The sequence below is a fragment of the Rhizoctonia solani genome, chromosome 2, assembly GCF_016906535.1.
Source record: "Rhizoctonia solani chromosome 2, complete sequence".
Taxonomy (NCBI): domain Eukaryota; kingdom Fungi; phylum Basidiomycota; class Agaricomycetes; order Cantharellales; family Ceratobasidiaceae; genus Rhizoctonia; species Rhizoctonia solani.
Genome location: NC_057371.1, coordinates 344,205 through 370,598, shown reverse-complemented (window position 1 = coordinate 370,598; position 26,394 = coordinate 344,205). Strand labels below are relative to the sequence as shown.

Sequence of the window (26,394 nt, the reverse complement as noted above, 5' to 3'; positions counted from 1 at the left end):
AGCCCTTGCATGCACTTTCCTTGCGTATCCATATCTCGTAACTCATCTTATAGCATAATATACTGAGTCCATGCAGCATGGTCCAGGAACCTCCCGGGATGCTCATCTCCTAAATGTATGCAAGCGGACTGTAAACGTTATCATAGTTCCGATGAAATACATAACCTATCTGCCTTGAGGCGTTTTAACTTTTGACCATTATAAATTGTCTCACACCTTAACCGAGCGCTACACACACATAACTTAAAACCCCCGTATTCACATGCGTCGATATAAAAAGATTTGTATGGCTTTTACTTGTCTGGGACAAAACACAGATCCAGGGAATACAAGATAGATATTGTGCCTCGTGGTTTGAGGAGTCGGTTCTGATCTTCTTGACTTTAGGGGTTTTACAACTTTAAAGAGCGCGATTCGCATACGAATGGGATCAATGGGGAGTGAGACCCTGATTGACGCCGACGTCAGCCAAGCACTTGGTTAAAACAAGACAAAATGCTAATTGTAGATGAATGGGGGACCCGGGCTATGCCTGCTATTGTTATTGTGCCCTCATTGACGTCAGCTGTGTCATCAAGGGCAATTTCATCCGAGGGGGTTTGTCGAGCCGGGAATCTGTCAAATTTGTATAAGCGGTGTGAATGGGAGTGCTGCTTTGAGTGCCTGGAGCTCATCTCTTCGGGTGATCACGTAAAACGAGTTGGATCAGTGATCTTCCTTGGATACGCTGATATACACAAGACAGATATCGATCTTTCCCTTGATGTGAGAAAACGCTGAGGCCCAAGGTGTGCGAGTCGAGATGCTATGGCTTGAATGCTGGGTAGACATCCATGCTTCGACTATGATCTAGACCAGCGTTATGCAAAGTGATGTAAGCGGGGAAGGAAGGGGGTGACATGTTGGTTACGAAAGGGACGTGGACCGTTTGGGCCACTATAGCGTATGTTCTGCTCCATCCTATTTTTTGCCGCTGATAGCTAAAGTTAGACCGTTTCTAGATCTCAGCATTCATACACCTATGCAATCGCTCCAACTGTAGTAGAACGCGACTGTTATTTTCGGCCAATGTATTGTGTTATTATTAGGCGAGCTATCCAAAATAGCATTGTCCTTGTAGTTTAAAAACTAGTCAGCAGAGCCCGCAGATATTCAGACCTATAGCACCCGTGTTCTTCTCACTCGTAAGTTCCGGTCAACTCCTGGTGTCTCGGAGAACTCCTGGGAACTCGGTCATAAGCGAGTGACCAGAGGATAGCTGGAATTATTCTGCAGTTCTCCCGACATATGTCGATGACTAGCAAACTTACATACTCTTATTTCAGACTCATACACCGACCCGAAATGGTAGCGAAAGAAACTTCCCAGCTCATTGGCTCAACCCCGATTAACCAATGCGGCTGCGATGAAGGCTTCGTGAGTCCTGGTTTATTGCTTTCAAGTCCGCTTGACGGCAACTTACTCAACAATGGTAGGATTGTGGCTGCGTTAGTTGCGGATGCGACGACTCCTGTTGTACCATCATGTAAAGAAATGATACCATTCCCATTGTTATTTCGTCGTTAGTTTGGGCATACCATCAATTGATCGTACTTTTACAGTGATTGGTGCCCTTGATTCAAGCCCAGCTTTGACAGGAGTGATACCAAAATGAAGTTGGGACGTGGATTATTACCCACCACAAATTAGGTCAAACTGTACACACTGTTTGTGTTCTAAGATCCAGTTGCATCATTTGCATTTACTCAGATCTACTATATCGGCAAATTGATATGTAGACTGAACTCCAGCTGCTCGCAGTTGCTAGAATCCATGTTTATAAAGGGTGCGCATGAATGGACTCTACGAGCATGGTAGAACAACTGATCTCTATAACATGATCTTACTATTTAGGCTCGGATGCTTGTTCCTTGACACCCTGTTATTCATATGTCCCCATCCCAGGGAATGAGCTATATTATCTGATTGGCTAATTCACAGAGCCTGTGTCCCTTGACCGAGGTATCGCCAACACCTGTCCATCAATTTTAACTAGGTGAACGTGAGAAATAACTTTCTTACTTTGACAAGGATCGGGCGAAGCTCATCGGTCGATAGCGCCACTATCGGGAAAGAGAATCTTCCGATAATTCAACCCAAATATGGCTGAAAAATCTAAAGCAAAATAAGATTTGCAGGCGCATAGAGCTTAGAGACCAGTCGGAATCAAAGGAGCGTCATTCGGTCACCAAAGTCCCCGAACCAATGAGAATGTTGGATTCATGGGTGTTCGCAAACAACGGTAACTATTATTCAATTGATAGACAGATATGTAACTTAGGGGTGATTAACGGCACGTTCCGTCGAATAAGGCGACGCATTAGTATCTCCACATGCGCGCCCATCGAGAACATGACGTGAAGTGAATATTTTTCTCACAATATCCAGGATTCTTCGACTCAGCTTATTGTATTATTCCCCGGATGGGCCTAGCCTTTGAGGCTATAGACAGAATGCGTTGCGCCGCTCTCGGTTTGTGACATGACAGGGAGCCTTGACTCCAATCCTCACGCCAACCAATTATCTCGCACTAAGGACAAAGCAGGAAAGTCAACGAGATGCCGAAAGTTCGGACGGTATATTACGGGCACACTTGGGAGACATAGTTCCTGTAGTGTGCCCATCCGCTCACAAATTATATCAAATATATGTAGAACATATGGCTGCAGTCAGTATAAAGCTAGTGGCGCATAGCAGGCGATAAGATATTAGATACTATTTGACCAAAGCCCATTTTTTGAATGTGCGTTTTCAAAAATCACGATCATGTGGATCTGTCGGCCTAATTTGACATATCAATATCGCCCCGATCTTCGGGCACTAGCCGATAAGGCTGATTCTCCGCGGAAAATGTATATGTCATAAAGGGCTTCATCTTCCATGGAAGGGCAACAGACTAATATCTTTGTCGACAACCGGTTTATCCGGTACCCCAGTGTCGAGGAATTGATTCAGTTGTCCTCTATTTGATAAGCCATGTGTGCCGACCGCAGCGCTTAGACATAAAGACACAGTCAAGTTAGTTGCCATTCACCGTTGTGCCTGACCAGCTGTATATATGTATACTCTGCCATAATAAAAAGAAGGGCGCCGCAAGGACAACGTCCAGATAAAACAACTGCATCAAGATTTGTCTGTACATAGCTATGGACCTCGTGGTAGGATTTCCCACGACTAAATGTCTTTCTGATACACTGAGTCTATTTCCTTAAATTGGTATCTATGTTCTTGACTCCGGGTAGCAGCCGGGTTGCTCTTCTTCGAGGTTCCACAACTAGTACATGTTTCCTTTGGTATTCCTATGTACATCTAAATTCGCTAGATTTAGAAGAAGACCCCGGGTCTGCGGAGACATCGTGCCTTATGCACAGTGATATATCTCTTCTGAAGGTGAGCCTGATATAACATCTGGATGTACGCATCGCTAAGGTATAGATCATCAAGGAATCGTGCGGCTTAATGATGATATAGTCCTTTCACGTGTTGACATAGGGCGAATCTGGTATGTGTGCACAAGCCATCATTTGCCATATGTACTCGGCTACCGTACTCGAGTTGATATAGGGGTTAAAGTTAACAAGGTGCATATGTTAGGTTATCCACATTGTTAAATGTGATGGCTGGTTTCAAGCGAGAAGGATTCCGAACGATCGAAATAAGCTGCCGCCACATAACACACTGGCCAATGACTTACGATACAAACGACGAGTTTCATTCGCTGTATTTCTTACACAGAATCTACCCTGTCGACCTTACGTCCCAGATCGCCATGCGTTATACTATAAAGGTTGTATCTTAGATAGCCTCGATTAAGTGTTGGAAATGACCCTAATGTTACCAGATCTTTGTCTCACGCCGGGTGCAAGGATATTCATTTATCTTGTCCCTGTGACATCGGTATTGATTCGGAGCCAACATTGATATTTTTGTGGTTACATCTTAACCTTCCTGTTCAAAAAACGTTCCACCAGAACCACATTATTACCCGGTTTTCGACTAGCGGATTATGTTCGGAAGACAAATGCACCGCAGTATAGGGGTCAGCTCTTAATCGGCTCCAGAATCCATAGTCAACGAGCGGCTATCGCTTACATCTTTGTCACACCGATTTATCCTGCCCGCAACTTCTGTCATATGTGTCATATTTATTTTCTCACTGAAAGGGATAAACAAACACTATACAAATACTATTTACACATCCAGCAAAGTATTGGTTGAGTTAGGTTTTCGACCCAAGTAGTGACCTTGCTCCGTCCTAAGCGCCGCTGGGTAGTGACGCAGTGTTATTGTTCAGTCACCAAGCCTGCAATCCAGGACGGATACTAATGGTGATGATGAGAAGTATTTGTGCGCTGTTCTAAGACCTCTTTGGGTTCAAATAAGATTTTTGGCGGAGGTAGTACATTTTCGTTCTGATCAGAGCCACTGGCGTCACCTGTGGCCCTTGTTGGATATGACCTACGAGACTCTGCTGCTACGGTTCAGAGACCTTCAAATGATAAGATACGGATAGAACGATACGAGCAATTGTGTTATATTCAACGTAATACCCATCGCCCACAGGTTCCGGTAGTCAATGGAACCATGCCCGAGAGGTTTTGAAACCACAGGAAATGTACGCAAATATTTTCAAAAGAGCTTCAAAATTTGGTTGCGTTCTAATGACGTACTGCCAAATTTGCTTCGTCCCACACTGCGAAGGTAAAAGGTACATGATTGGTTTCTAAGGGGTCTAGTCAAATTCTTGCCGATCCTATGTATAACTCTGTCCAATCGGAACGCACCATGGTAAGGTTGAGCTGAGCATTGCTGCCTATCTGCCTTCTAAGCCATAGGCTTTAGGTGGTAGGTTGATTGACTTGAGAAACATTCACCATCCAGCATATCTTCGGGTGATGTAAGGAGCAAGAAGGCGAGAGAATAGCTAGAAGTTTCTGTAGGAAATAATCTACGCACATATTTATTAACTTTCCATGTGCAAACACCCAAGCGATGGCAGTACGCAGCCAGGATAGCAGACCGCGCAGGATTAAACAACTCTCATAGGCGTATCGATCGAAGTCAAAGTCCTGATCTAACGCTTGAGCGCCTAAAGGTAATCGCTGTATACTTTTGAGGTGCGCACATATATTCCACGTGTGACAACACTCAATCTTTCGTTCAACGTATCACACACAGACAAAAGCATTTCACAGTCGACCAGGACCCCTTATCACTTGGGAGTTGCATACTTTTTCATACACAATACGTCGGAATGAGATATCGTGCCAGAACCTATGTGTAACGTAATCCAAGCCGCCGGAACTGTAGCGGAACGGTGATCATTCTCTGAAGTGTTGCATTGTCGGAAAATGTCAGAAATACGATCATCCATACGGAAGGTAACTCATTATTGACGCCACAGTACCATGCACAAATTGTCATAAAGTGCTGTGATCGATGTCTTATCCCCAACTATGAAGACAGTGACTAAATCATCCTCCGTTATCGGGCCCTTTATCTCAGAAGATAGGGTTACTTCCTGAACGCTGAAACTTAAGGAGATTGAGTACCCAGAAATATGGCTCAGAGTTTGTACCCATAGATCCTCTTAATCAAACACTACATAACGAAAGGTCATGCCTACCAAGAACCAAAGCATTTCACGGCCCCAACAATGCAACTTGTCACTGGGCAGATCAAAAACAGGTGTGGTGTGTCATCAACTTATCAGCCAGATATAATCCCTCCTGAATGTACCTTACGCCTGAGCAGTAGATTTGCGCTTTGTATACCTAAATGAGCCTTTGAATAGTTATGTATCCCGTCTGGTAATGCATATACATCCGGTAGCGATCATCGATGGATAGTCAACTTATCGAGGACAGTGCATTGATTGTGGGATTCATTGTCATATAGCCAATAGAACGAATTGCAAGAGTTCGTCAAGGCATTTTTATTTTGGATTATCACAGATTAGACTACTTTGACCCACGAGAGATGTCTGAAACCTCGGAAAATTAACTTCTAATAGTAGTGTTGATGCTTAAATTTTTATACACTAAGCCTCTTCGAGATCAAAACGACACGCATGCGAGTACCGCATTGATTGCAACGTTACTCCCAAGGCTAATAGTATTGTAAAGTGTCTCCGGTAATTCATGAAAGGATCCAGTATGATTGTTTGTGTTCAGTACAATTCCGTGGTCAGCCCTCAGTCTATCAAGGATTTGAGCCACTTTTATGGTACCTTTCCAAGTGCTTTTCATTGGGTAATAATTGACTCGGAACTTCTAGCCCTAAACTGGCGCCTCTGGTTCTCATTTATACCATTCCGAGTATATATAATTACAGCTGATAATCGACCTCCAATTAATTCTTCCCTGAAGATCATTCTGGAGCGGCATGTCAGTATTGTATGGCGGCTCCGGTCGTCTAATGTATCAATACCTCAGCGCCGCATTGGAGATTAAAACACTACCATTATACCCTCTTGGCTTTTAAGGCTCTCTCCGTTAATCATCGATAACGTAGGCGCGCGCATAGCGATATGGTTCGAGCCACAGGCCGAGACATGTTCTATTACTAGAATGCTGAGATCGAATCCCTTGGACCATATGTAAGAGGACCAAGATGAACATGGCTATATTCACGCCATTTTCCCTTCTTGACGTCGGTCGTGTGAGCATCAGCACAATATATATGGGCTAACTTAACCCAAGAGTATAGGATTACCACAGACCTGGTACCTGTGTTAACAATAACCAAAAAAGGTCGTAGCAGTTTATGACGTAACTTTGAGTGATATTTGAGCCTGTCATTCAACTCGGGGATACGACAAAATGTTTGTTTTTGGGAAGTCGTGTTCAGCCAAATTTTCATTCCCTCTGCAGCACGATCCTCGGAGATGGCTAGATTTAAGTTAATGGTGTGGTCCCGTTGTATTTCGCAACTCTGTCAGTTGTAATGCCTGGCAAAGACCAGTAAGCTTCTTAGTACCGAGATTCCAGGCTCAGCCCTAGAGTTCATTCAAATGTCTAAAACAACAATTACTTACATTTCAACCAGTAGGTCTAGATTGATTACTTTAGCCACACATCCCACAAATAGACGATTAGTGTGCAGCTCCGATCTGTCATCCTGTGTTCTTCAAGGTGTTTCAAAGCCCATTTGAGGGCCTGAGTTCAACCCAAAGTCATCGACAACGTAATGTTACACATCATCGATTTCCGACAACCGACCTTTCCGGAAAACACGCGAGCCGGCCCGGTTGTCTCTTCGAGGTGCCTTCGTAATGGCTATGAGTATTTAAGTTAAACGAACGAATCCGTTTATTATTGTACGTTTGTGCGTATATATGGTTCTGCATAATCATGTACTTACTTATGGAGAGATTTGGCTGACTTAGATTTATCTCAGCAGGGACTTCCACTTCTCCGGGACAAGTACGTTTAGCTATGCATACACCCAAGGTCTTGTTCCTCATGGTGCCTTATCTCTAACGGACATCGTGTATACCAGGTTCAGGAATTATGCTTGTCAGCATTTTCGATATTCATCCTGTTTCTGATCGCATGTCTTCCCTGGGGTTCCGCTTATAGGGTACCCTACAGCTGTTTTATCTCCAAACAAACCAGATCCTCGAGACCTCTAGAACGGAAACTTTTCGGACACCCTTGAAGTGTGTTCATGGAGGCTGAAAAGAGATGGGGTTTTGGTTAGTTAATATTGAGCAATGTCCCCATTGGATTCTTGATTATCAAGTATCGTACCAGCACACATATGCGTGTGCAATATCGTAATAGTTTGTGGCAAGTAAGCCGCACTTTGCGGAGGCACTACATGCGATACTTGACATGAATCTGCCATACTACGATCTCGGAATTGGCGTACCAAGCGCGAGGTTTCGATCTGTCTTGTCATTTTTCAGCACTCGCTGATCATCCCTATTACGATCTTTTGTATGGCCCTCTGCCACCCAAGGCGTTCGGACTATGGATCTGAATAATTGTAGCCTTGGGTGGCCCAGCCAGCACTACCATTTGCACCGTGTACAAAACGCTACATAGTGCACAGGCGAGCATGCCAGACCATAGCACAAGCTGAGGAATCTGGCACGCTATATGCGTGTGTGATTCTTCGGTGCACAAAACGATAATAGTTACGAGTATGAGCGTGGAACATAATGCTGGACGAGAAACGCATGTACTCGTAACATGCACCTTCTTTCCTCGTGTTTTTCTGGTTACCTATTTTGCTCAATACTTGTTATAGATCATATCAAGTATATGCATCTGTGGCTGTTGTAAGCTCCGAGCATTTCCAGACGTTCAATAGCCTGGTGGCTAAAATACAACGTTCAAGCTGAAAAGAATACGGAAGTGGGAGTACCTAGTTACGTGCCTGTGGAGACAAACGTATGCTATATATGATGTTAACTTTATCTCCTGCGTAAAGCTCAGGCACTTTGAATTGTCCTGGTATGGTAAAGCGTACGGCACTCAATACATTACTATCAATTGTATAGCTCAAAGGCTTTTATTGAGTATTTATGGCCCTGACCGTGATGGCGTTGTTCTGCTCATCCTGTTCACTGCGCATGTATGGCGGCGATCTTAGCGAAAAGGAAGAGAAGATATCTGTGCAAACGTTGTCAGGCACATTAGGGGTTGAACTCATGACTGATGTGACAGGCATCCACACCATACACACGGTGTAGATCAATATCTTTACCGCCGGCTCTGACAATAAGTTCTGAATTCGCTAATAATAGATGTTTATCAGTGTCATAGCCGTTAGCTCCGCCAATCGACGTCGTGGAGCGACAGCACGCTGCCCTTTTCGCAATACCCTAGGACCCCCGATTATCCCGGGGGAGGCTTCTTCGGAAATCCGGCCTCCTACTAGTGTTCATATCCGGAAGCTTTTCGGCGGCCACCTATATGACTCATATCCGGAACCCGCGGATGCCTCGGAGCCCAAACCCTCCATGTCCGGAAGTTGAACGATGCCTCGGGCCGTATGCGCCCGGCGCTTAAATGTACATATCTATATCTATATACATATTTTCCTTTTACGATCCCGTTCTGGCTTTTGAACCCACTCGTGGTATACCGGCCTTCTCTAGTTCGGGTAAAAGACGCGCCAATTCATCTCTCTCGTCGAGAATGTGGCGATCCTTCAATTCGATGTCCTCAGTTTCCGAGCCTGGCGTGTTTACGAAGCCGACGCGCATCAAGAGCTCGTTTGTCGGTACAAGTTGGTAGTACGGGATCTCCATTGGCCGACCAAGATGTATAGCACGATACTTGGCCCGCGATGCAACCTTCTGATAGGTTTGGACTGCGACATATGAGATGTGCCCGAGATGAGTGGTCTGGGGGACCCATAGGTTCATCCCATTGTATCCGCCCTCCTTGATGTATATAGCCATAACTGTAATATCCAGTTTGAGTTTTTCTGCATAAATATGAGTCAAGACTTACCTCGTCCAAGCATAATTTGCTTTTCCAACATAATCCAGACAAAAGTCCCGGGTTTGATTGGGTCAATGATAGTAATTCGTGCCGTGGCAATATCTTCGAGTAGCCTGGGAATGCCGCGTTTCCGCAAGCAATCGCGTCGAAGTTTGACATACTATCAAGAATTCGGTTATTTACAACGTTTTTCTGGTAAAGTAGCGAACTTGAAACATTACTTACGGAGTCTGCACGGGTCTCTGCGGCTTTTTTAGCATTTGCTGTGTTGCCCTTGAATTGTCCATCCGTCTCACCCCCACTTACAATCCAGCGTTGTAGGCGGGGGGAGATCTTATGACTACTAAGCTCATGATCGCGCAATGTCTGCAAGAACGAGCGAGCTAGCGCTGCGTGACTTGTCTCTGTTGATAGTCCTTCCGATGCGTGCGGGGTAGCCAATGAGCCTGGAAGGACCTCCCCTTGTTGGGAGGCAGTTTTACCTAGTAGCTATGTATGATCGTATATCAATAATCAGTGTTGACGATGAGTGACTACAATATATGCTCACGCCTGCCTTAAATTTTGCATAATTTTTGCTACTCTTGAGTGCGCGTGGATTTTGATGGCGCTGTCGGATCTGCAGTAGGATATCAAAGTTGAGCTCGACCAAAGAGCGTTGTTGGGGAAAGGTTTCGCTATTCATATCTTGAATTTGTGACTCAAGAAAGTTGGGGTCAGACATTTCTGTGGTCGATTTTGTATGTTCCTCAACGGCTGTGCGGTCAAGCAGTACATCGGCATCGTTTTCGGGGGGAAGGTTGTCACTAAAACACCGTGGCAGGAAAATATTATCAGCCATTTGGGAACAATTAGAGAGATTTTGTCCACTTACATGAGAGCCGTGGCCTCGGTTTGAAGAGCCGCATTAGCATACACTAAGTTATCGCGTTGAATAGAAATTGATTCAAGCGGAAGGTCGTGGGCATCTGCAAGCTCAACTAGCTCTTGAAACGCTTCACTTGATGATAAGTCTTCTGCCACACCTGTGTTGGACTCGGGGCTTGTATCTTCTTCAGATTGATCAAATGTACTTGTATGGTCCAGCGCTGTTGCAGGGACCAGGTCATCGGGAAGTATATTCACTGCCTGAGCAAGTAGAATCGCCTCGCGGTATGCAATATATGCAATTTCTGCAATCTCGCCGTCTGTTGGGAAGCAAGCTAGAAGTGACAAGTCAACATTTGTTGAATCCATGTATGTATGCTGGTAGCCAGTTGCTTTCCTCTGACGCTCTGTCGATGCTGCGGAAAACTCGGGACTGTTTCGATAGGATGCGCGGAGCAGAACACGAAGTTTAGGCACAGAGAAAATAAAGTCAAGGTATGTAAAGTCTGGAACAAGCTTTCGCATTTCGGCAAAAAAGTGTTCGCAGGCTTCACTCGAGTGCAGCCAGGGTAAAAGGGGAGTCCCCTCGGGCATATAGTCACGATAAGCATAGATGAGCAAGATTAAGCCCTCAATTATTGTTGTTAAGATGTTGAAAGCCTGTTGCGAGATGAAATATCGAGATAATAAGTAGCCAGAGTCCAGGAGAAATTGTCGCCAGAAATCGAAGAAGAATTTTGCTCGAAGTACCATCCACAGCCGATCTGCGTGCAAAATGTGTCGGCTCTGGTATGCATCACCGAGTTCACCTGCTATGTATAGATAGACTGCTAAGCCAAGGTACTGGGGTCGTTTTTTGACTACGAATGAAAGTGTGAACTGGTTGAATACACATTCCGTGGAAACATCGTCCTGCCGATCGTTATTTTCGACATCGCGACGATGGAGGGTTGAATCGGGATCTTCAGCAATGTCGCGAACTTGAGAATACATTGGTGTCCTGGAACCCATTACTAAAAGCCGAGCACCTGAGTATAGGGTATTACGCAATGTTTTGAGTGCGTGTTTACTATCCTGGATGATTACACATGGATTATCCTTGGTCTTGCCGTCTAAGAGACCTAGTTTGAAGTCCAAGGGGTCTGGAGTAGATAGGCTGTTGGGAAGGCGCCGTGAAGGATGCGGGACAGTATAGTGTCGGTATTTATCCATGGACATAAAGAGTGACTCCTGGATATTTTGTTCGATTGCGCTGCCATCCGTAGCATACGAAATGACATGTATTCCTCGGGCAAGTAGGCCTTGAATGACAAGTTTCAAGTAGCCAATAAGTGACTGGGTCGTAGCATTTGAGGCAATTGGTAGTGCAGCAATGGCAAGAGGGGGTATATGCGGCAATGGGACCTGTAAAACCCAGAGCCGAAGCTATAATAGGGATTAGGCCCAAGTCCAGCGCTAGTTTAAGGATCGTACCTTCGAAGCCTTGGAAAGTTTCCCATCCTTCAGAATTGACGTAAGTTCTTCTGTGCTTGCAACAGCGATGGCGCCCGTAGTTCCGCCAAGCAAATACCACAGTTTTGTACTTGTATCGTAGTAGGTTTTGAGAGCGGGCAGGAGCTTGGTGTCATCGCATGACAAGCACACCGGGCCTGTGTAATTAATCGAAGAAAAATAAATCTGTGCAATTTCGAAAACACCATCGTCGATTGCTAGAGGGAAACGACGCTCTCGGCCTCGGATTACTCTACAAAGACTCTCAATAGGCCTGTAACTAGATAATAACTGGTGCTACATACCGAAAATTCGATGCAGTTCGACCCCCAAAGATGTTACGAAATGTTTGATATGCAAGTGGGGATATATTGACGATTTCGTGGCAAAATTGGTCGAATTCGGGGGGATATTTGGCATTCTGAAGGCCAACTCCACGAAGCGCCTTGTCGTCCATCATTGCCATCACTTCAACCATCCCACAGAAAATCTTTCGATCTTTCATTTCGCCTTTAAGTACCTGTAAAAGAAATCGTTGCGCTGGAGTCCTCTCGTCCTAAAATCATCAATTTTTCAGTTTGAAAGGAAATTAAATAATAATGAATGTAACTTACCTTGTTGACAATGAGTTCATACACACCGTGTACCTTCGCAAACTGCATGCACGAGGATGCCCGAACCCATCGCCTATTGGTAAATTTTTGATTCGGCTTTGCTTCATATCGGACAGCGGCTCTGAAACGTCGGAGCTTCAACAGAGCCGCACAATTTTTGCATGAACGCAATCTGCCGTCTGAAGTGCGCCCTCTTCGAGCAATGCGAGTACAGGCCGAGGCAATAACAACATTACGGGACTCATCTACACGCCAGGCGACATTTCCATGAGCTTCGTTCCGAACATTCTGTTGCTCTTCTGCTCCGAGTTCGGCATATGGTATTGAATAAAGAGCAAACGCAAAGTGCTTATATGCGCGACTTCCTCCCCCAATATACGTAGTTCGAAGCAAGTAATTAGATATACCTGACATATCTTCTTCCGAGAGGCCTGGGCACATGCGCTCGATCTCCTGCTGAGAAGATGGTGTTGAAGTAGATGACGAAGATGCGACCATAGCAGGCAAGCCAGGAGTAGAAAGCTGTGGCTCTGGGCCAGTAAGATTTGCACTAGTGCTGATAGAGCGGTCAGAACGCCGTTTGAAACCAGCAAACGAGGTGAGAGGGAGCATTCCGGCACCATCGGACTTCTTCAAGCTTTTTGACTTTCTTCCTGAGGATGCTCCTGTCGCCTGTGGCCCACAAGTTTTTGCTTGGACGTGTGTTTTGAAATTTTTGGTATCGTATGGCTGGCGCATCTTGAACTTATTCCCGCATGTCGAGTGTCGTACATATAGTGGGTTTTCGCGATCGAGCACAGCATAATTATCGAGATCTTTGATCGTTGCTTCAAAACGAGCCCATCGAAGGTTGTCGATTTGAAAGTTTCCTTCGCGAACGGCTCCTAAGACAGTCCGGGTATGTGCTGCCGACTTCCCAGGCTTTTGTCGTTTTCTCGGGCGTTTCAAACTCTCTGAGCTGGAGTTGGAGTCTGAACTCGAGTCTGAGTCCAATCCCGAGCGTATCAAAACCTGGTTTCGATGCACGAGCTCTGGATCATCCGTTGCATCCCCATCGGTCTGGTCATCGGATAAGTTTAAGGCGTTGAATTCGACATTCTCGATTACATCTGAAGAAAATCCATCGAAGAAATTGTCATCGGAGGAGAGATAACCGGAGGCTTGATGAGGAGATGTTGGGGGCTCGGCAATAAATAAACCTTGTCCGATTGACCCAGCTAACGAATTGGCCAATATGCGCGATATCGGCAATGGGGGGTTGATAATGGAATCAGATCCCTTTGAAATAAATATGTTTAGTAGATACACGGGATCAGCAATAGGCACAAGGAGAAGCTTACATTCGGCACTAATATTCGGTACGCTATTTCCACAAATTTTGATGCCCGATATGCCGAGGCAAGACCTTCGTCCCATAATGGGTCTTCAAAGACCTGCCTTTCAATGGTATTGACCGCACAAACTCCACAGGAAGTCGCATCGTCCACTTGAGTACCGCATGGCATCTGTTCAGACACAAATTTGTCGTAACCCCAAGTCGCTTTCAGCCAGGCGTTGATTATATTCCGAATGCGAGCCGAACTTCTCTGGCCACCCATCGAGTCGCCATAACGGATGACCTGCCGGTTGAAGTCAACCTCTAGCGCGATCCAGTGTACGTCAGAGTAGTTATAGACGGTATAGAGCAGTGGGCGCTCCCCATTTCGAATCCGATTTTGAAGTGGCGAAAGAAACCGAGAGATCGCTTCGGGAGGAATACTGGGTGGAATGGTTTCGAATCGTCGAATAATGCCCCGGAGGACTTCGGGTGAGTAGAAAATAACTGAATTATGGGGAGGTCGCAATTGAGCCTCGCCTGGTTCGCGTGATTCAAAGCGGAGCTGCGCCGATTCGAGCATCCAATCAATATGTCGAGTGGCCAACCAATTGTTTGAGAGAAAGAACGATAGATCAGCGGCAGAGCATCTGGTTTCGAACGGAATTGCAGTGTCCCATCCTATATGCGATATATAATCCCATGCTTGAGTGAAAACTTGTAAAGCAGCCGGGTGGTTTGAAGTCGATTTAGCTTGGGATAGCCAGTCACACGCGCTACGCCATTGGTCCTGTTTCTGTCTGCCTGATAGCACTAATTCCCACCATGTCAATATCCAGATTGGGTAATAATGAGCGTTTCCATCGTTTGTCACATGGAATATCGACTGGACTTCATCGGGCTGTACATTCTGCCACTCTTTCCGCAGAGATAGGAAGAGTGTAGGATCGGGAATCGAATGACCAATGAGATCCGCACCAATTGCTGTGGGCAAATGATCGTGGAAACGAGTCGTAGAAGAGGCGATTTGCTCGGGCGAATTATTATTCAGAGGTGGGAAAGTGAATCGAAGAGCATCGGGGACTGGAGCATCAAAGGCGGGGAGCAAATTTAAGAAAATATTGGGGATGGAAAGCGCGCTGTTCTGTTCGATTATATCCTGCCCGGGCGCAATGATATTACGCGCAGACAATTTGCCTAAACTTCCCATAGTACTCGCACGAGATGGAAATTCGAGCACGAAGGAGCTCTGACTCTGGCTATGGTCACGTAAATCACTAACACCAACGAAAAATTTGTGTGCGAAGCTCAGAAAATAACCCCGAGTGTTGGTAATTATAAGCCAAATGCAAACGCATATACCCGGGGCATCAAGCTCAAAACGGAATGGGAAAACAATAAATTCAACTTAAACTAGTAAATACAGTAGGTTGATATACTAGAAACATAACCTAGCCCCCGAGCGAGGCTGTAAGTTGAATACCGTTACGATCAAAAGTGACCCTTTGACGGCGTTAGCGCCCGGAAAAAATTTTCCCCGGAGGATGGACCTCCACGTGATGTCCGGAAGCCGAAGAAGCCTCGGGCCGCGGCGACCCCTTCATGTCCGGATTTGCACGATGCCTACCCCCCTCCAACCAGGGCTTCATGTCCGGAAAAAACGATGCCTCCCCCCTCCCGGCCACTAGGATCCATGTCCGGAAGCCGAAGAAGCCTCCCCCGGGATAATCGGGGGTCCTTATGCCACCCCCTGATAAAGTACGCTACTAAAGCGGGAGTTGACGCGAATAAGCCCATTGTCTTTGTGCTCTAATTTGGCGCGTCAACTGTCCGAGTTCTGGCACGGCTGCCAACTGAATCCATTTCAGTACGATTGATCCTTGGAACAAGTAAGCCTGTAGAATCAATGCGGTGCGAACCCTCCTAGGCAGATCTGTTATTCAATCTCATCATATTATAGACTTTTCTTATTAGGGACACTTATCCCTCTTCACACAAAATCTTTTGCCATTGCGCAAGTCAATGCCCAAAATAAGCATAGGTTTCTTGGCACTTTGCTCATCAGCCATCACGGCATTTTATCACAGAAGCAACCTGTTGGAAATCACTCGGAATGCCGCGATTAATCAAGATAGTGCATATCATTTAATGTATTAGTTATCTCGGTACCTCAACAATTCCAAGTCATGATGATGAGCATTGACATGGATCGTTGTATTGAAAATTGAAATTCCCGATCCTAGTCTCCCGACGCATTTTACAGGAAAGAAGCGTTTATTGATTAGCCTCTGGGCTCTTCCAGTTATATTCATCGATGTGGCACAGCAACCACTTGTGCGTATCAGGCACTTGTACCCGCACATACCAGACCTCTTGTTTTTACCTTCAGCTCCATGGAACAACGGCTCCAACACCACCGTAGCCTAGCTTGCTTTGTTAAGGTACGATGCAACCAAAATTAGTTGGCACCGAATTGATAGTTACTTATGCTTTTTGTTCATTTGTGATCTTATATTTGCTTAATTTGCACAGACTTAATAAAATTCTATTTCTAGACTCTCTGGAGTGATCCACCAAGGCGGCTGAACTGTGGGAGTCCCAGAATGTGTATCTCCAGAATCATCGGAAATCCTTACGACACTTTGAAGAGCTCTCGAATTAGGTCCCTGCTTTGGATAATTTGACAAAGTTGGCGACGTCATTCCAGTACTCGGTTTCTCAAAAGCTGGCATTGATACTTTATTTTCGAACGAACACGCTAACACGCCCTAAATTTAGATGTTATGACATCTTTCGTTTGTCGACATCATTCTTAATTATCGGTCCTATCTACCGTGCGTTTACTTCTTATTTCAACTTTATTCGTTGTGTTTCTATATGTAGCAGTTAAAGACTCTAGGCTTAAGGGACGGCGATTCAGTGTCATACGAGCCCTTACGTCATTCCTTGCTTTGGTCTGCGGCTTCAGGCTTAGACTTCAAGTTGTATATCATAACTTGTGCGTCAGCGTTGCGACGCATCGGATAACGGCCATTGTAGTCCTGGGTATTCGAATGACAATGACTTTACAAGTGCATATATGAACACTTGGTAACCTCCGAAGCTAGAGCACTAAGATCAAAGTCGCCAACTCCCAAGATACGCACCATCCTCCAGTCAGCCGATTCGCTAAGGAGAATTGACTTGACGGGTTCCACAACACTGTGGGAATTTTTTTTTTGGGGGGGGGGGGGCTTGTGCCCCGGAATCCTGGGGATCTTTGCAACACTTTCAATAAATGTGGAATTGGGTTTTATTCGAATAACTTGGTCAGGTTGGCGACGTCATTCCGGTGGTCTGATTCTGAAAGGTCAACACTTAACGTTCTATTCAACGCACCAGCATGCTCTGGATTAAGAAGTCATGACCCCTTCCGCCTATCGGCACGTGTACAAATGTCATATATAGGTGTTGGTGCCGTTCTTAATTCCGTTGAATGCATCATGTGTTTACTTCCTATTTCCGCTTTATTCATTGTATTACTACATATAGCGTCTTAATATACTGCATCCTCCAGCATAATGCGGGTCCTAGGATCCATTCCTTGATTCGGTCTATAGCTTCGTACTTGTAGGCCACGACTTAGACGTCAGCGTTGGGATGTATCTGATAATAGCCACCATGGTGCCGAGCACATACACTTGCGCCCAAAAAGATTGAGCCACGTGAGCTCAAATCAATGACGCTCACGCGTCACCCGCACGATTGAGAATTCGTTTACGATGTAATAGTAAATTATGTAGATACAGTAGTATAGAACATATGTACAAAGTTTTAGATCGAAACTAAGTCTCCTCGTGGAGATACGCGTGAGCGAAATTTTTGGGCTGGCTCATTCTTTTTGAGCATTTCAAATTGCACCTGCAACTGCATGCATGCACCCAAAATGACATGCAAAACTGAATAATTTGGATACAAATTTTAGTATTTGGTGTTTCCACCTTTAGCTAAATACACAGCTTGTACTTGACGCAGTAATGAATCATACAAATTGCCAATATATTTTGGGGAAATTTGTTTCCATTTGTCCCTCACTATTTTCCATAATTCTTCCTTATTTGAAGCGGGAGGTCAGTGAGTACGCATGTGCTCCTTCAGATGCCACCAGACGTTCTCAATTATATTCAAATCTGGGCTTTTTGATGGCCATGGGAGGACGCTTATGCCCCAACTGGCAAGCCAACATTGTGTCAGCCTGGCTGTATGCTTTGGATCTTGGTTGTGCTGGAATGTAATGTTGAACAGGGTGATTTTATAGTTGGCAAGGGTTCCAAAGAAGGCGTCCCCAAGGATTTCAATGTATCCCAGGGCGTTCAGCTTGCATTGTATAAGGTACAATCACCCAACTCCCTCTTGGGTAATGCACCCCCAAATGAAGATACCCCGCCACCATGAGATATTGTCTTTTTGGTGTATCAGGGATTATGTTGTACACCACTGTAAGGTGGGTACACGCTAATGGAAGCGGGCGCTTAAGGCCGTACTACTACACTAGTTTAAGTAAGATGACTATCTAAGGCTATACTACTAGCGCTTAAGGCGCTCTACTTCTAACTACTGACGGTGAAGGGGCCTGAGGCCTGGGAGGTGTGATAGGTCAAGGGGAGGTGAGCGTCTGCAAACTACTTAGGGGCCAGCTACTTAGCTGGCTGAATACCTTCTCTAATGAGTAAGAGACAAGGTAAAAACAACTTGGGGTTTCCAAGCGTTTTTCCTGCTGTATATAGGAGAGAACGCACTATCTACATGGTCTGTGCGCGTGAGAATGGAAGTACATATGTGAAATGAGAATTGTGCTGCGGACTGCGCAGAAGCGTGGATTACTCCTAAGCGCCCTTGGCATGGCATCTCGGTGCGGCATCTTGGCATAGATAAGCGCCAAGATCACGTGATCAAAAAGTGAAGATAAAGAGTCCGTAAAAAATACTAAAAATAAAAGGAAAAATAGGCAAATCCAATGGTATAATTCTTGAGGGTGTAACATTGCCCCCCCCTTAAAGGCTCTTGGCGGAGTCACAAGCTGTCCTGGACACGGTCACATGACCAGTACAAGTGGTTGCATGCTGGCCCAAGCCCAAATTTGGGGGTAGCAGGTGTAATCATGGGTTGTCAGCAGAGGAATAATAGGGCTCTATGGCTTAGTGGTCAAGCTGGTTCAATTCCGGCTAGTTCTATTTTCCTCTGTTTATGACACAAGCCTTTCTCAGTTGTGATTTGTTGAAACGGTTGATCTCTTCTTGACTATGTTCCAGGAGTTCTTCCGGTTCCCATGAATTGTCTTCTGGTCCATATCCTTTCCATTTGATGAGATAAAACCACTTTCCTTGTTGTCTTTTTGAGTCAAGGATCTGTTCAACCTCGTATTCTTCTTCCCCTTCTATTGTCTCAGGAGGGGGTTGGTCTGGGAATGGTTGGCTTGAGGATTTGTGGCTCTTGGATAGTAATCCTACGTAGAACACATCATGGATTTTCAGAGTGGCAGGGAGTTTTAGGCAATATGCGTGGCTAGAGATTTTCTCGGTGATTTCAAAAGGGCCTAGGCGCTTGGGGTCCAGTTTGTTTGAATTTGACCAAATGTTCACATTCTTTGCGTCTAGCCATACTTTTTCCCCAATGGAGTATTTGGGGATGGTGCCTCTGGTTCCTGCCATTCTTTCCTTTGTCATCCTAAGGGCGGACTCTGCCTCCTTCCATTCTTGTGCCAGGGTGTCTGCTACATGGTTGGCTTCCGGGACATTTGCTGGGATGTTGGAGGGGTTCATTACAGGGTTCCTTCCGTAGACTAATTCAAAGGGAGTTTTTCCTGTGGCAGCGTGTTTGGCGTTGTTGTATGCATATTCCGCCAGTGGCAACCACATGGCCCAGTCCAAGTGATCCGCTGCTACATATGACCTAAGATAGAATTCTATGAACTGGTTGACCCTTTCTGTTTGTCCGTCCAATTCCGGGTGGTAGGCCAATGAGAAGGCTGGCTTGATTCCAGTTGTTGGTACAGTGCCCTGAGGAATTTTCCCGTGAAGGTGGTTCCCCTATCTGATATTGTTCTAACGGGTAATCCATGCAATTTCCAGACGTGTGAAACAAATAGGTCTGCTAGTCCTTTGGCTGAGATTCTCTTGGTGGTCAGGATAAAGTGCCCAAACTTGGAAAAAGAGTCTATGACAACTTGTCCTGGACACGGTCACATGACCAGTACAAGTGGTTGCATGCTGGCCCAAGCCCAAATTTGGGGGGTAGCAGGTGTAATCATGGGTTGTCAGCAGAGGAATAATAGGGCTCTATGGCTTAGTGGTCAAGCTGGTTCAATTCCGGCTAGTTCTATTTTCCTCTGTTTATGACACAACTAGGATTGCGTCAGAGCCCTGCAACTTAGGAAATCCTGTGATAAAGTTGTAGGATATGGTATGGAAGGGAAATGGCGGGACCTCTAGTGGTTTCAGGGAAATGACGGGGGCATGAGCGCAACGGTTAGCTTGACAGATAGGACAGCATTTGACCCATTCTTTGGCTGAGGACTTCATACCAGGCCACCAGTAGGACCTGCTGATTAGTTCAAGTGTCCTTTGTTGTCCTGGGTGGCCTGCCAGTGGGGAATTGTGAAATTGTCGTAGACACACCTGATACCAGGGAATTAATTCCCATTTTCTCAAATTTAAACAAAGTTGAACGGACGACATTTTCAATCACGTGACATCGGCGCTTATATCATACGCTAAGCGCCAAGCCACGTCCCCATCCGCGCTTATCTCAGCATACGTAGCCACCTCCACCTGATGACACGTATGTATGAGTAAGGCCGACTGCGGAGCGGGGTTCTTATTGGATTACGTATTTGATATATTGTATTTGTAATTAGTAGCTACTCTGAATATATAAGGAGGCACACCAACCATGGTAACACCCAGGTCAATTACCTCTTGTCGCATCTTCACTTGTACAAGGCCTTACAGCCAGACCACTAAGTAGTATTACAACGCCTTAAGCGTTGACTCCACTGTATATACGTAGTTTGCCATTGCCCATACGGCCTTGGTCATTGTAGATTAGTAGTTAGACGTCGTAGGGTAGACCTCGCCGCCTTACGCGGTACTTACTGTATTTCCACACGGCCACAAGCGCCCGCGCCCTTGACGTCCTTTCAGACGTCTAGGACACTAGGTAATCAACCTTAAGTCGGTTGCAAACCGTGCCCACCAGCACACCCACTCAGCCCAACAACGAGAAGGCCCCTAGTACTAGCACGAGGGAAATCAGGTGATTGGGATCGCCTTTTGCTGTCAATAATCAAACCAGCGTTGTCCCCACCTAGTACCAAATTGCTATAAGGCTAACGGGTTCTAATCGTCCGCATACCACCGGTCGCCGCACCATTCGTTAGCAACCCTAGACAGCCAATCCACCCGCTTGCAGAAGCACTGCCCCGCATCACGCCCGTCCACGGCAGTTGATCAGGGTAAGAACTGTCCAACGCTAGGCCGGTTGAGGCAAGGGTTTAGCGTACACATACGATAAAGCGCTCATAAGTCCTGATATAGGCACACTAGTACCCCACACCTTCCACCATTACCTCCCGCACTCCCCCTTGTTCTTCCTCCCGGGCATCCACCCACGCTGGCCGGTCCTACCCCACACATCCTATGGCAACCCGCTCCCGGCCACCCTCTCGAGCCCGCTCCCCTATTGATCAGGGAGAGCTGGGACCCTTCCTTCCGCCAGCCTCCCCTGAGCTCGGCGAAGTATCTCTCGAGCGGGTCATCCGCCTTCTCTGGGGACTCCAATCCCAGGTTGACCGCATCGAGCGGACCCTCTCGGAGCAAGCCGAAGTTAGCCAAGAGGTTCGGACCAATGTCGAGAACATCTCACAAGCGGTTGATACTGTCAAGGATGGGCTTGCCCAACTCCAGCAATCCCGGGGCCCCCACACCCCAGAAGAACAAAAACCCCCGCGGTCGAGGAAACTCCCAGGGCCGCGCCCAAAGTTGAGCCTTTTGGCAAGACTCAACCATCCCTTGGGGCCCCAGCCCCTATCTTCTCCACAGGGGCCCCTAGGCGCGACCCTCTCACCCTGTTTAACCCCTATCCCTCCTCTTCCTTCCCTTCTGGACCGGCTCCAGCCCCCCAAGGACCTCCACCAGCGCCTATCATTACCCCGGCGCAGCCTCCAGCCCCCTCCACTGTAAAGGTGGACCACCCAGATGCCTTCAAAGGCAAGATAGGCTTGGAGGCCAAGCAATGGCTAACCCGCATGTTGGCCTGGATTCGCCTCAACCAGAGGCAGTTCCCCTCGGACTTGGAGGTCCTCAGCTTCCTTCTCATGAATATGGAAGAAGCAGCAGGGGCCTGGGCCCATCCCCACCTGGACCAATTAGGGTCCCATCGCGCGATCATCCAGACCGTGGATGAATTCAAAAACGAGTTCCTGACCGCCTTTGGCGACCCCGACGCAACCAGAGCAGTGGAGCGGAAGATTACTTCCCTCACCCAGACCGGCACTTGTGCCGAATATATTACTAAGTTCCGCACGCTGCAAATGGAACTCGACTGGAACAATGCCGCACTTTGCGGCCAATTTGCGCGAGGACTCCACTGGGAGGTCCGCAAACAAATTGCCACAAGGGAAAGGCAACCAAGAACCCTGAGGGAGCTACAAGATGCCGCCCTCCTCATTGACAACGCCCTCCGCAAGGAGCGAGCCAGCCACCCGCAACAGGGTAATAAGTCTGGCAAAACCTCTTCCACTCCCAACCGGGGGGCGAGTACCGGCCAACAGGCCACCAAAACCGGCCCCCTCTCCTCCAATCCCAATTACGTCTCGGAGGAAGAACGCAACCGCCGCCGCGCAGAAGGTCTCTGTGTCAAATGCGGCAAACCCGGGCATAAATTTGCCAAATGCCGGACTGGATGGAAGGCTACCCCTAAGGAGGACAAGGGGAAAGCCAAGGAAACCGCCAAGATTGGCGACGACTCCGAGTACCAATCGGGAAAAGAGTAAGGGTACCTGCTGCCGCGCGCAAGGACCCCAAGGACTCTGGTCTGTGTTTGGAATTTTGTAATATATCATCTACCAATAGAATTACACCTCTCTTTACAATTCCAATACGGCCAGAGAAAACAGCGGAAACATTAGAAGTCCTGATTGACTCAGGCGCCACGTCATCATTCTTACACCCTTGCACCACGGAATCACTCCGCCTTCCACTCATTGATCTCCCCACTCCACGTACCGTTACTATGCTCGATGGGTTGAGCCCCCAGGCAGGAAAAATCTGGAAGAAGGCAGTACTCACCTTCACCTATGATGGCAAAAAGATGACGGAGACCTTCCTCATCTGTAATACTGGCAGCCATGCGGCCATCCTAGGTTTGAAATGGTTAGATGCTCATAACCCAGAAATAGATTGGAACACGCGCACCCTATCCTTCCCACACACTCCTCCAGAACATGTGGCCATTGCCGAAGAGGAAGAAGCTGATCAGAACCCCCTTGAAGGAGTACCCTCCAAATACCACCAATACGCCAAGGTATTTGGAGAAGAGGAATTCAACAAGCTTCCTCCCCATAGGCATTACAATATTGGGATTGAACTCACCGAAGAAGGCCCCCTCAATTCTCCCCTCTACAGTATGACAGATGCCGAGTCTGCCACGCTAAAAGACTGGCTCAGGGATGAATTGAAAGCAGGGAAAATCCGCCCAAGCAAATCCTCAATCAGTTCCCCCGTCATGTTTGTTCCAAAGAAGGACGGTTCCCGCCGCTTGGTTGTCGACTACCGCCGCCTTAACAACCGGACAAAGAAGAACGTATACCCGTTACCCCGACCAGACAATCTTATGGCCCAGCTCCGTGGTGCCAAGGTTTTTACCAAACTAGACCTAAGATGGGGTTACAACAACGTCCGAGTCAAAGAAGGCAACGAATGGAAGACCGCCTTCCGCACCAAGTACGGCCTCTACGAGTCCCTGGTCATGACATTCGGCTTGACAAACGCTCCGGCTGCATTTCAACACTTCATGAACGAATTATTCAAGGACCTCCTGGATGTTTGCGTCATCATCTACCTCGATGACATCCTAATTTACTCTAAGGATGACGCAACACACACCCAGCACGTTCACGAAGTCTTACGGCGTCTCATGGAAAATCAACTGTTCTGTAAGGCATCCAAATGCACCTTCCACGTCACCTCGGTGGAATACCTAGGAATCATTGTGTCGGATAAGGGATTTAGCCTGGATAAGCTCAAAATCCAGGCGATCCAAGAATGGCCCATTCCCACCAAGGTCAAGGAAGTCCAATCCTTCCTTGGGTTTGCCAATTTCCTACGACGGTTTGTAGCCAACTTCAGCCACATGGCCCGTCCACTGCACAATCTGGTTAAGAAGGACACAATTTGGAAATGGGAAACCAAGGAACAGGAAGCTTTTCAAGGGATAAAAGACGCAATTACCAATGCCCCCGTTCTCTGCCATGCCGATCCCACCAAACCCTACTTCCTAGAAACAGACGCCTCAGGGGCTGCCCTGGGATCCATACTCAGCCAGCGTCAGGAAGACGGCCGTCTCCACCCACTAGGCTTCCTATCCGAATCATTCAAAGGTGCCGAACAGAACTATGACACCCATGACAAGGAACTGTTGGCCATCATACAATCCTTTGAATACTGGCGCATATTCCTGGAGGGAACCGCACACCCAATCACCGTGTTTACCAATCACCGCAACCTGGAGTACTGGAAGGAGTCAAGGACCTTCAACCGCCGCCACGCACGATGGCACCTTCTATTAGCCGGATACAACTTCCAGATCGTCTATTGCCCGGGGAAACAATCAGGGAAGCCAGACGCCTTATCACGCCGCTCCAACCACGCCGACATCCCGCCAGAACCTCAGTCCATGTTGCCGGATCCGGTATTTGCCAATGTTGCTTTAGTCATCCCCGAGAAGGAACTCCAACGCCAGATTGAGGCCGCCCTAGACCAGGACGAATCCTTAGAGGAAATATTACAATTCCTCCAAAATGAGTCAAAGGCACCCCCCTCAATCAAACGTGCCTTCAAGGATTACAAAATGGAGGCCAGACTACTATTCTACCAGGGCCGGATTGTAGTACCTGATGTAGGGACCCTAAGGACGGACTTGCTTCGGATCTTCCATGATAGCCTGTTGGCTGGTCACCCAGGCAGACAACGGACCCTAGAACTGGTATCCAGGAACTACTATTGGCCCGGCATCCGGTCAGACACTTACTGGCACGTCGACTCCTGTGAAACCTGCCAACGGATCCGAAAGCCCAGATATGCGCCCATTCCCCCTCAGCCCTTAGAACTCCCATCACGCCCTTGGCAACACGTGTTGTACGATATGATAGTAGACCTGCCAAAAGACGGAAACAATGACTCTATCTTGGTCATTGTGGATAGCTTTACCAAGTACGTCATCCTGGTAGAATGTTCCAAAAAGCTCAAAGCCCCGGAATTGGCGGATTTATTCCTACGACACGTATGGAAACGTTACGGTATGCCCAAAAAGACGGTATCAGACAGAGGACGGGTATTCAACAACAAATTCCTGAAGGCCCTTTACCAACGCCTAGGGATAGATCCCCACTTCTCCTCGGCTTACCACCCTCAAAGCAACGGCCAGACGGAACGCGTAAATCCCACAGTTGAACATTTCCTACGAGCCTACTCGGGAATCAATCAGAAGGACTGGGTCAAGTGGTTACCAATGGCGGAATTTGCCTACAACAACGCAGTACACAGCAGCACCGGCAAATCCCCTTTCAAGGCACTATACGGTTGGGAACCCCTCTTGACCCCGAGTAACGTTCCAACAGACGTCCCCAAGGCAGACAGCATGGCAACCCAAATGGAGGCACAATGGCGGGAAATAGAGGCTGCGCTACGGCAATCAAAGACACGCATGACGGCCGGAGAAGCAGGAGAACCACTCGAATTCGAAATTGGGGAAGAAGCCTGGCTAGATGCCAAGAACGTAAAGCTAAAGACCCTGAGTCCTAAGCTGACCAAACAACGCCTAGGCCCCTTCAAAGTAACCGAGAAAATCTCCGACCGAGCATACCGCCTAGAACTCCCACCGACAATGAGAATCCACAATGTCTTCTACGTGGGACTCCTGTCAAAAGTCAGAAGGGACAAGAAGCGCAACTTTGAGAACCGGCCGCCACCTGTCACCGTGGATGGGGAAGAGGAATACGAGGTGGAAGGGATAACGGACATGGAAGAAAGGAACAGGAAATGGTTCTTCAGAGTGAAATGGAAGGGCTATGGACCGGAAGAAAACACGTGGGAACCCCGGGAAAATCTCAAAAACGCGGGGAAAATTTTAAAGAAATACGAGGAAGAGATGAAGAATGTCGTGACCCAACTGTAAGGTTGGTCACACGCTAGTGGGTCGGGCGCTTGGGGCCGTACTACTACAAACAAAGCTATACGACTACTATCTAAGGCTATACTAAGGTTACGCAAGGTAACCGTCTACTGGACTATACTACTGGCAAGGGGGCTTAGCCCTGGAGGTGTGGTGAGCGCAATAAAGGGTGAGCTTCTGAACT

The 26,394-nt window shown here is 47.1% G+C and overlaps 3 protein-coding genes across 3 annotated transcripts; 1 reads left to right on the top strand and 2 right to left on the bottom strand.

Moving 5' to 3' along the window:
• Positions 1 to 9,091: 9,091 nt before the first annotated feature.
• RhiXN_04717 (uncharacterized protein) lies at positions 9,092 to 14,991 on the bottom strand (the record flags this gene model as incomplete). The annotated part of the gene is made up of 9 exons (XM_043324533.1): positions 9,092 to 9,477; positions 9,504 to 9,654; positions 9,720 to 9,983; positions 10,045 to 10,300; positions 10,369 to 11,786; positions 11,835 to 12,105; positions 12,158 to 12,408; positions 12,467 to 13,744; positions 13,807 to 14,991. The coding sequence occupies 9 exons, from the start codon at positions 14,989 to 14,991 to the stop codon at positions 9,092 to 9,094; spliced, it is 5,460 nt and encodes a 1,819-aa protein (XP_043176952.1).
• A 4,000-nt stretch (positions 14,992 to 18,991) lies between these two features.
• On the bottom strand, positions 18,992 to 20,070 carry RhiXN_04716 (Retrotransposable element Tf2 protein; the record flags this gene model as incomplete). Its single annotated transcript, XM_043324532.1, has 3 exons — positions 18,992 to 19,819; positions 19,870 to 19,962; positions 20,017 to 20,070. The coding sequence occupies 3 exons, from the start codon at positions 20,068 to 20,070 to the stop codon at positions 18,992 to 18,994; spliced, it is 975 nt and encodes a 324-aa protein (XP_043176951.1).
• A 1,387-nt stretch (positions 20,071 to 21,457) lies between these two features.
• Positions 21,458 to 26,213, top strand: RhiXN_04715 (Retrotransposable element Tf2 protein; the record flags this gene model as incomplete). The annotated part of the gene is made up of 3 exons (XM_043324531.1): positions 21,458 to 21,798; positions 21,870 to 22,808; positions 22,892 to 26,213. The coding sequence occupies 3 exons, from the start codon at positions 21,458 to 21,460 to the stop codon at positions 26,211 to 26,213; spliced, it is 4,602 nt and encodes a 1,533-aa protein (XP_043176950.1).
• Positions 26,214 to 26,394: the final 181 nt, after the last annotated feature.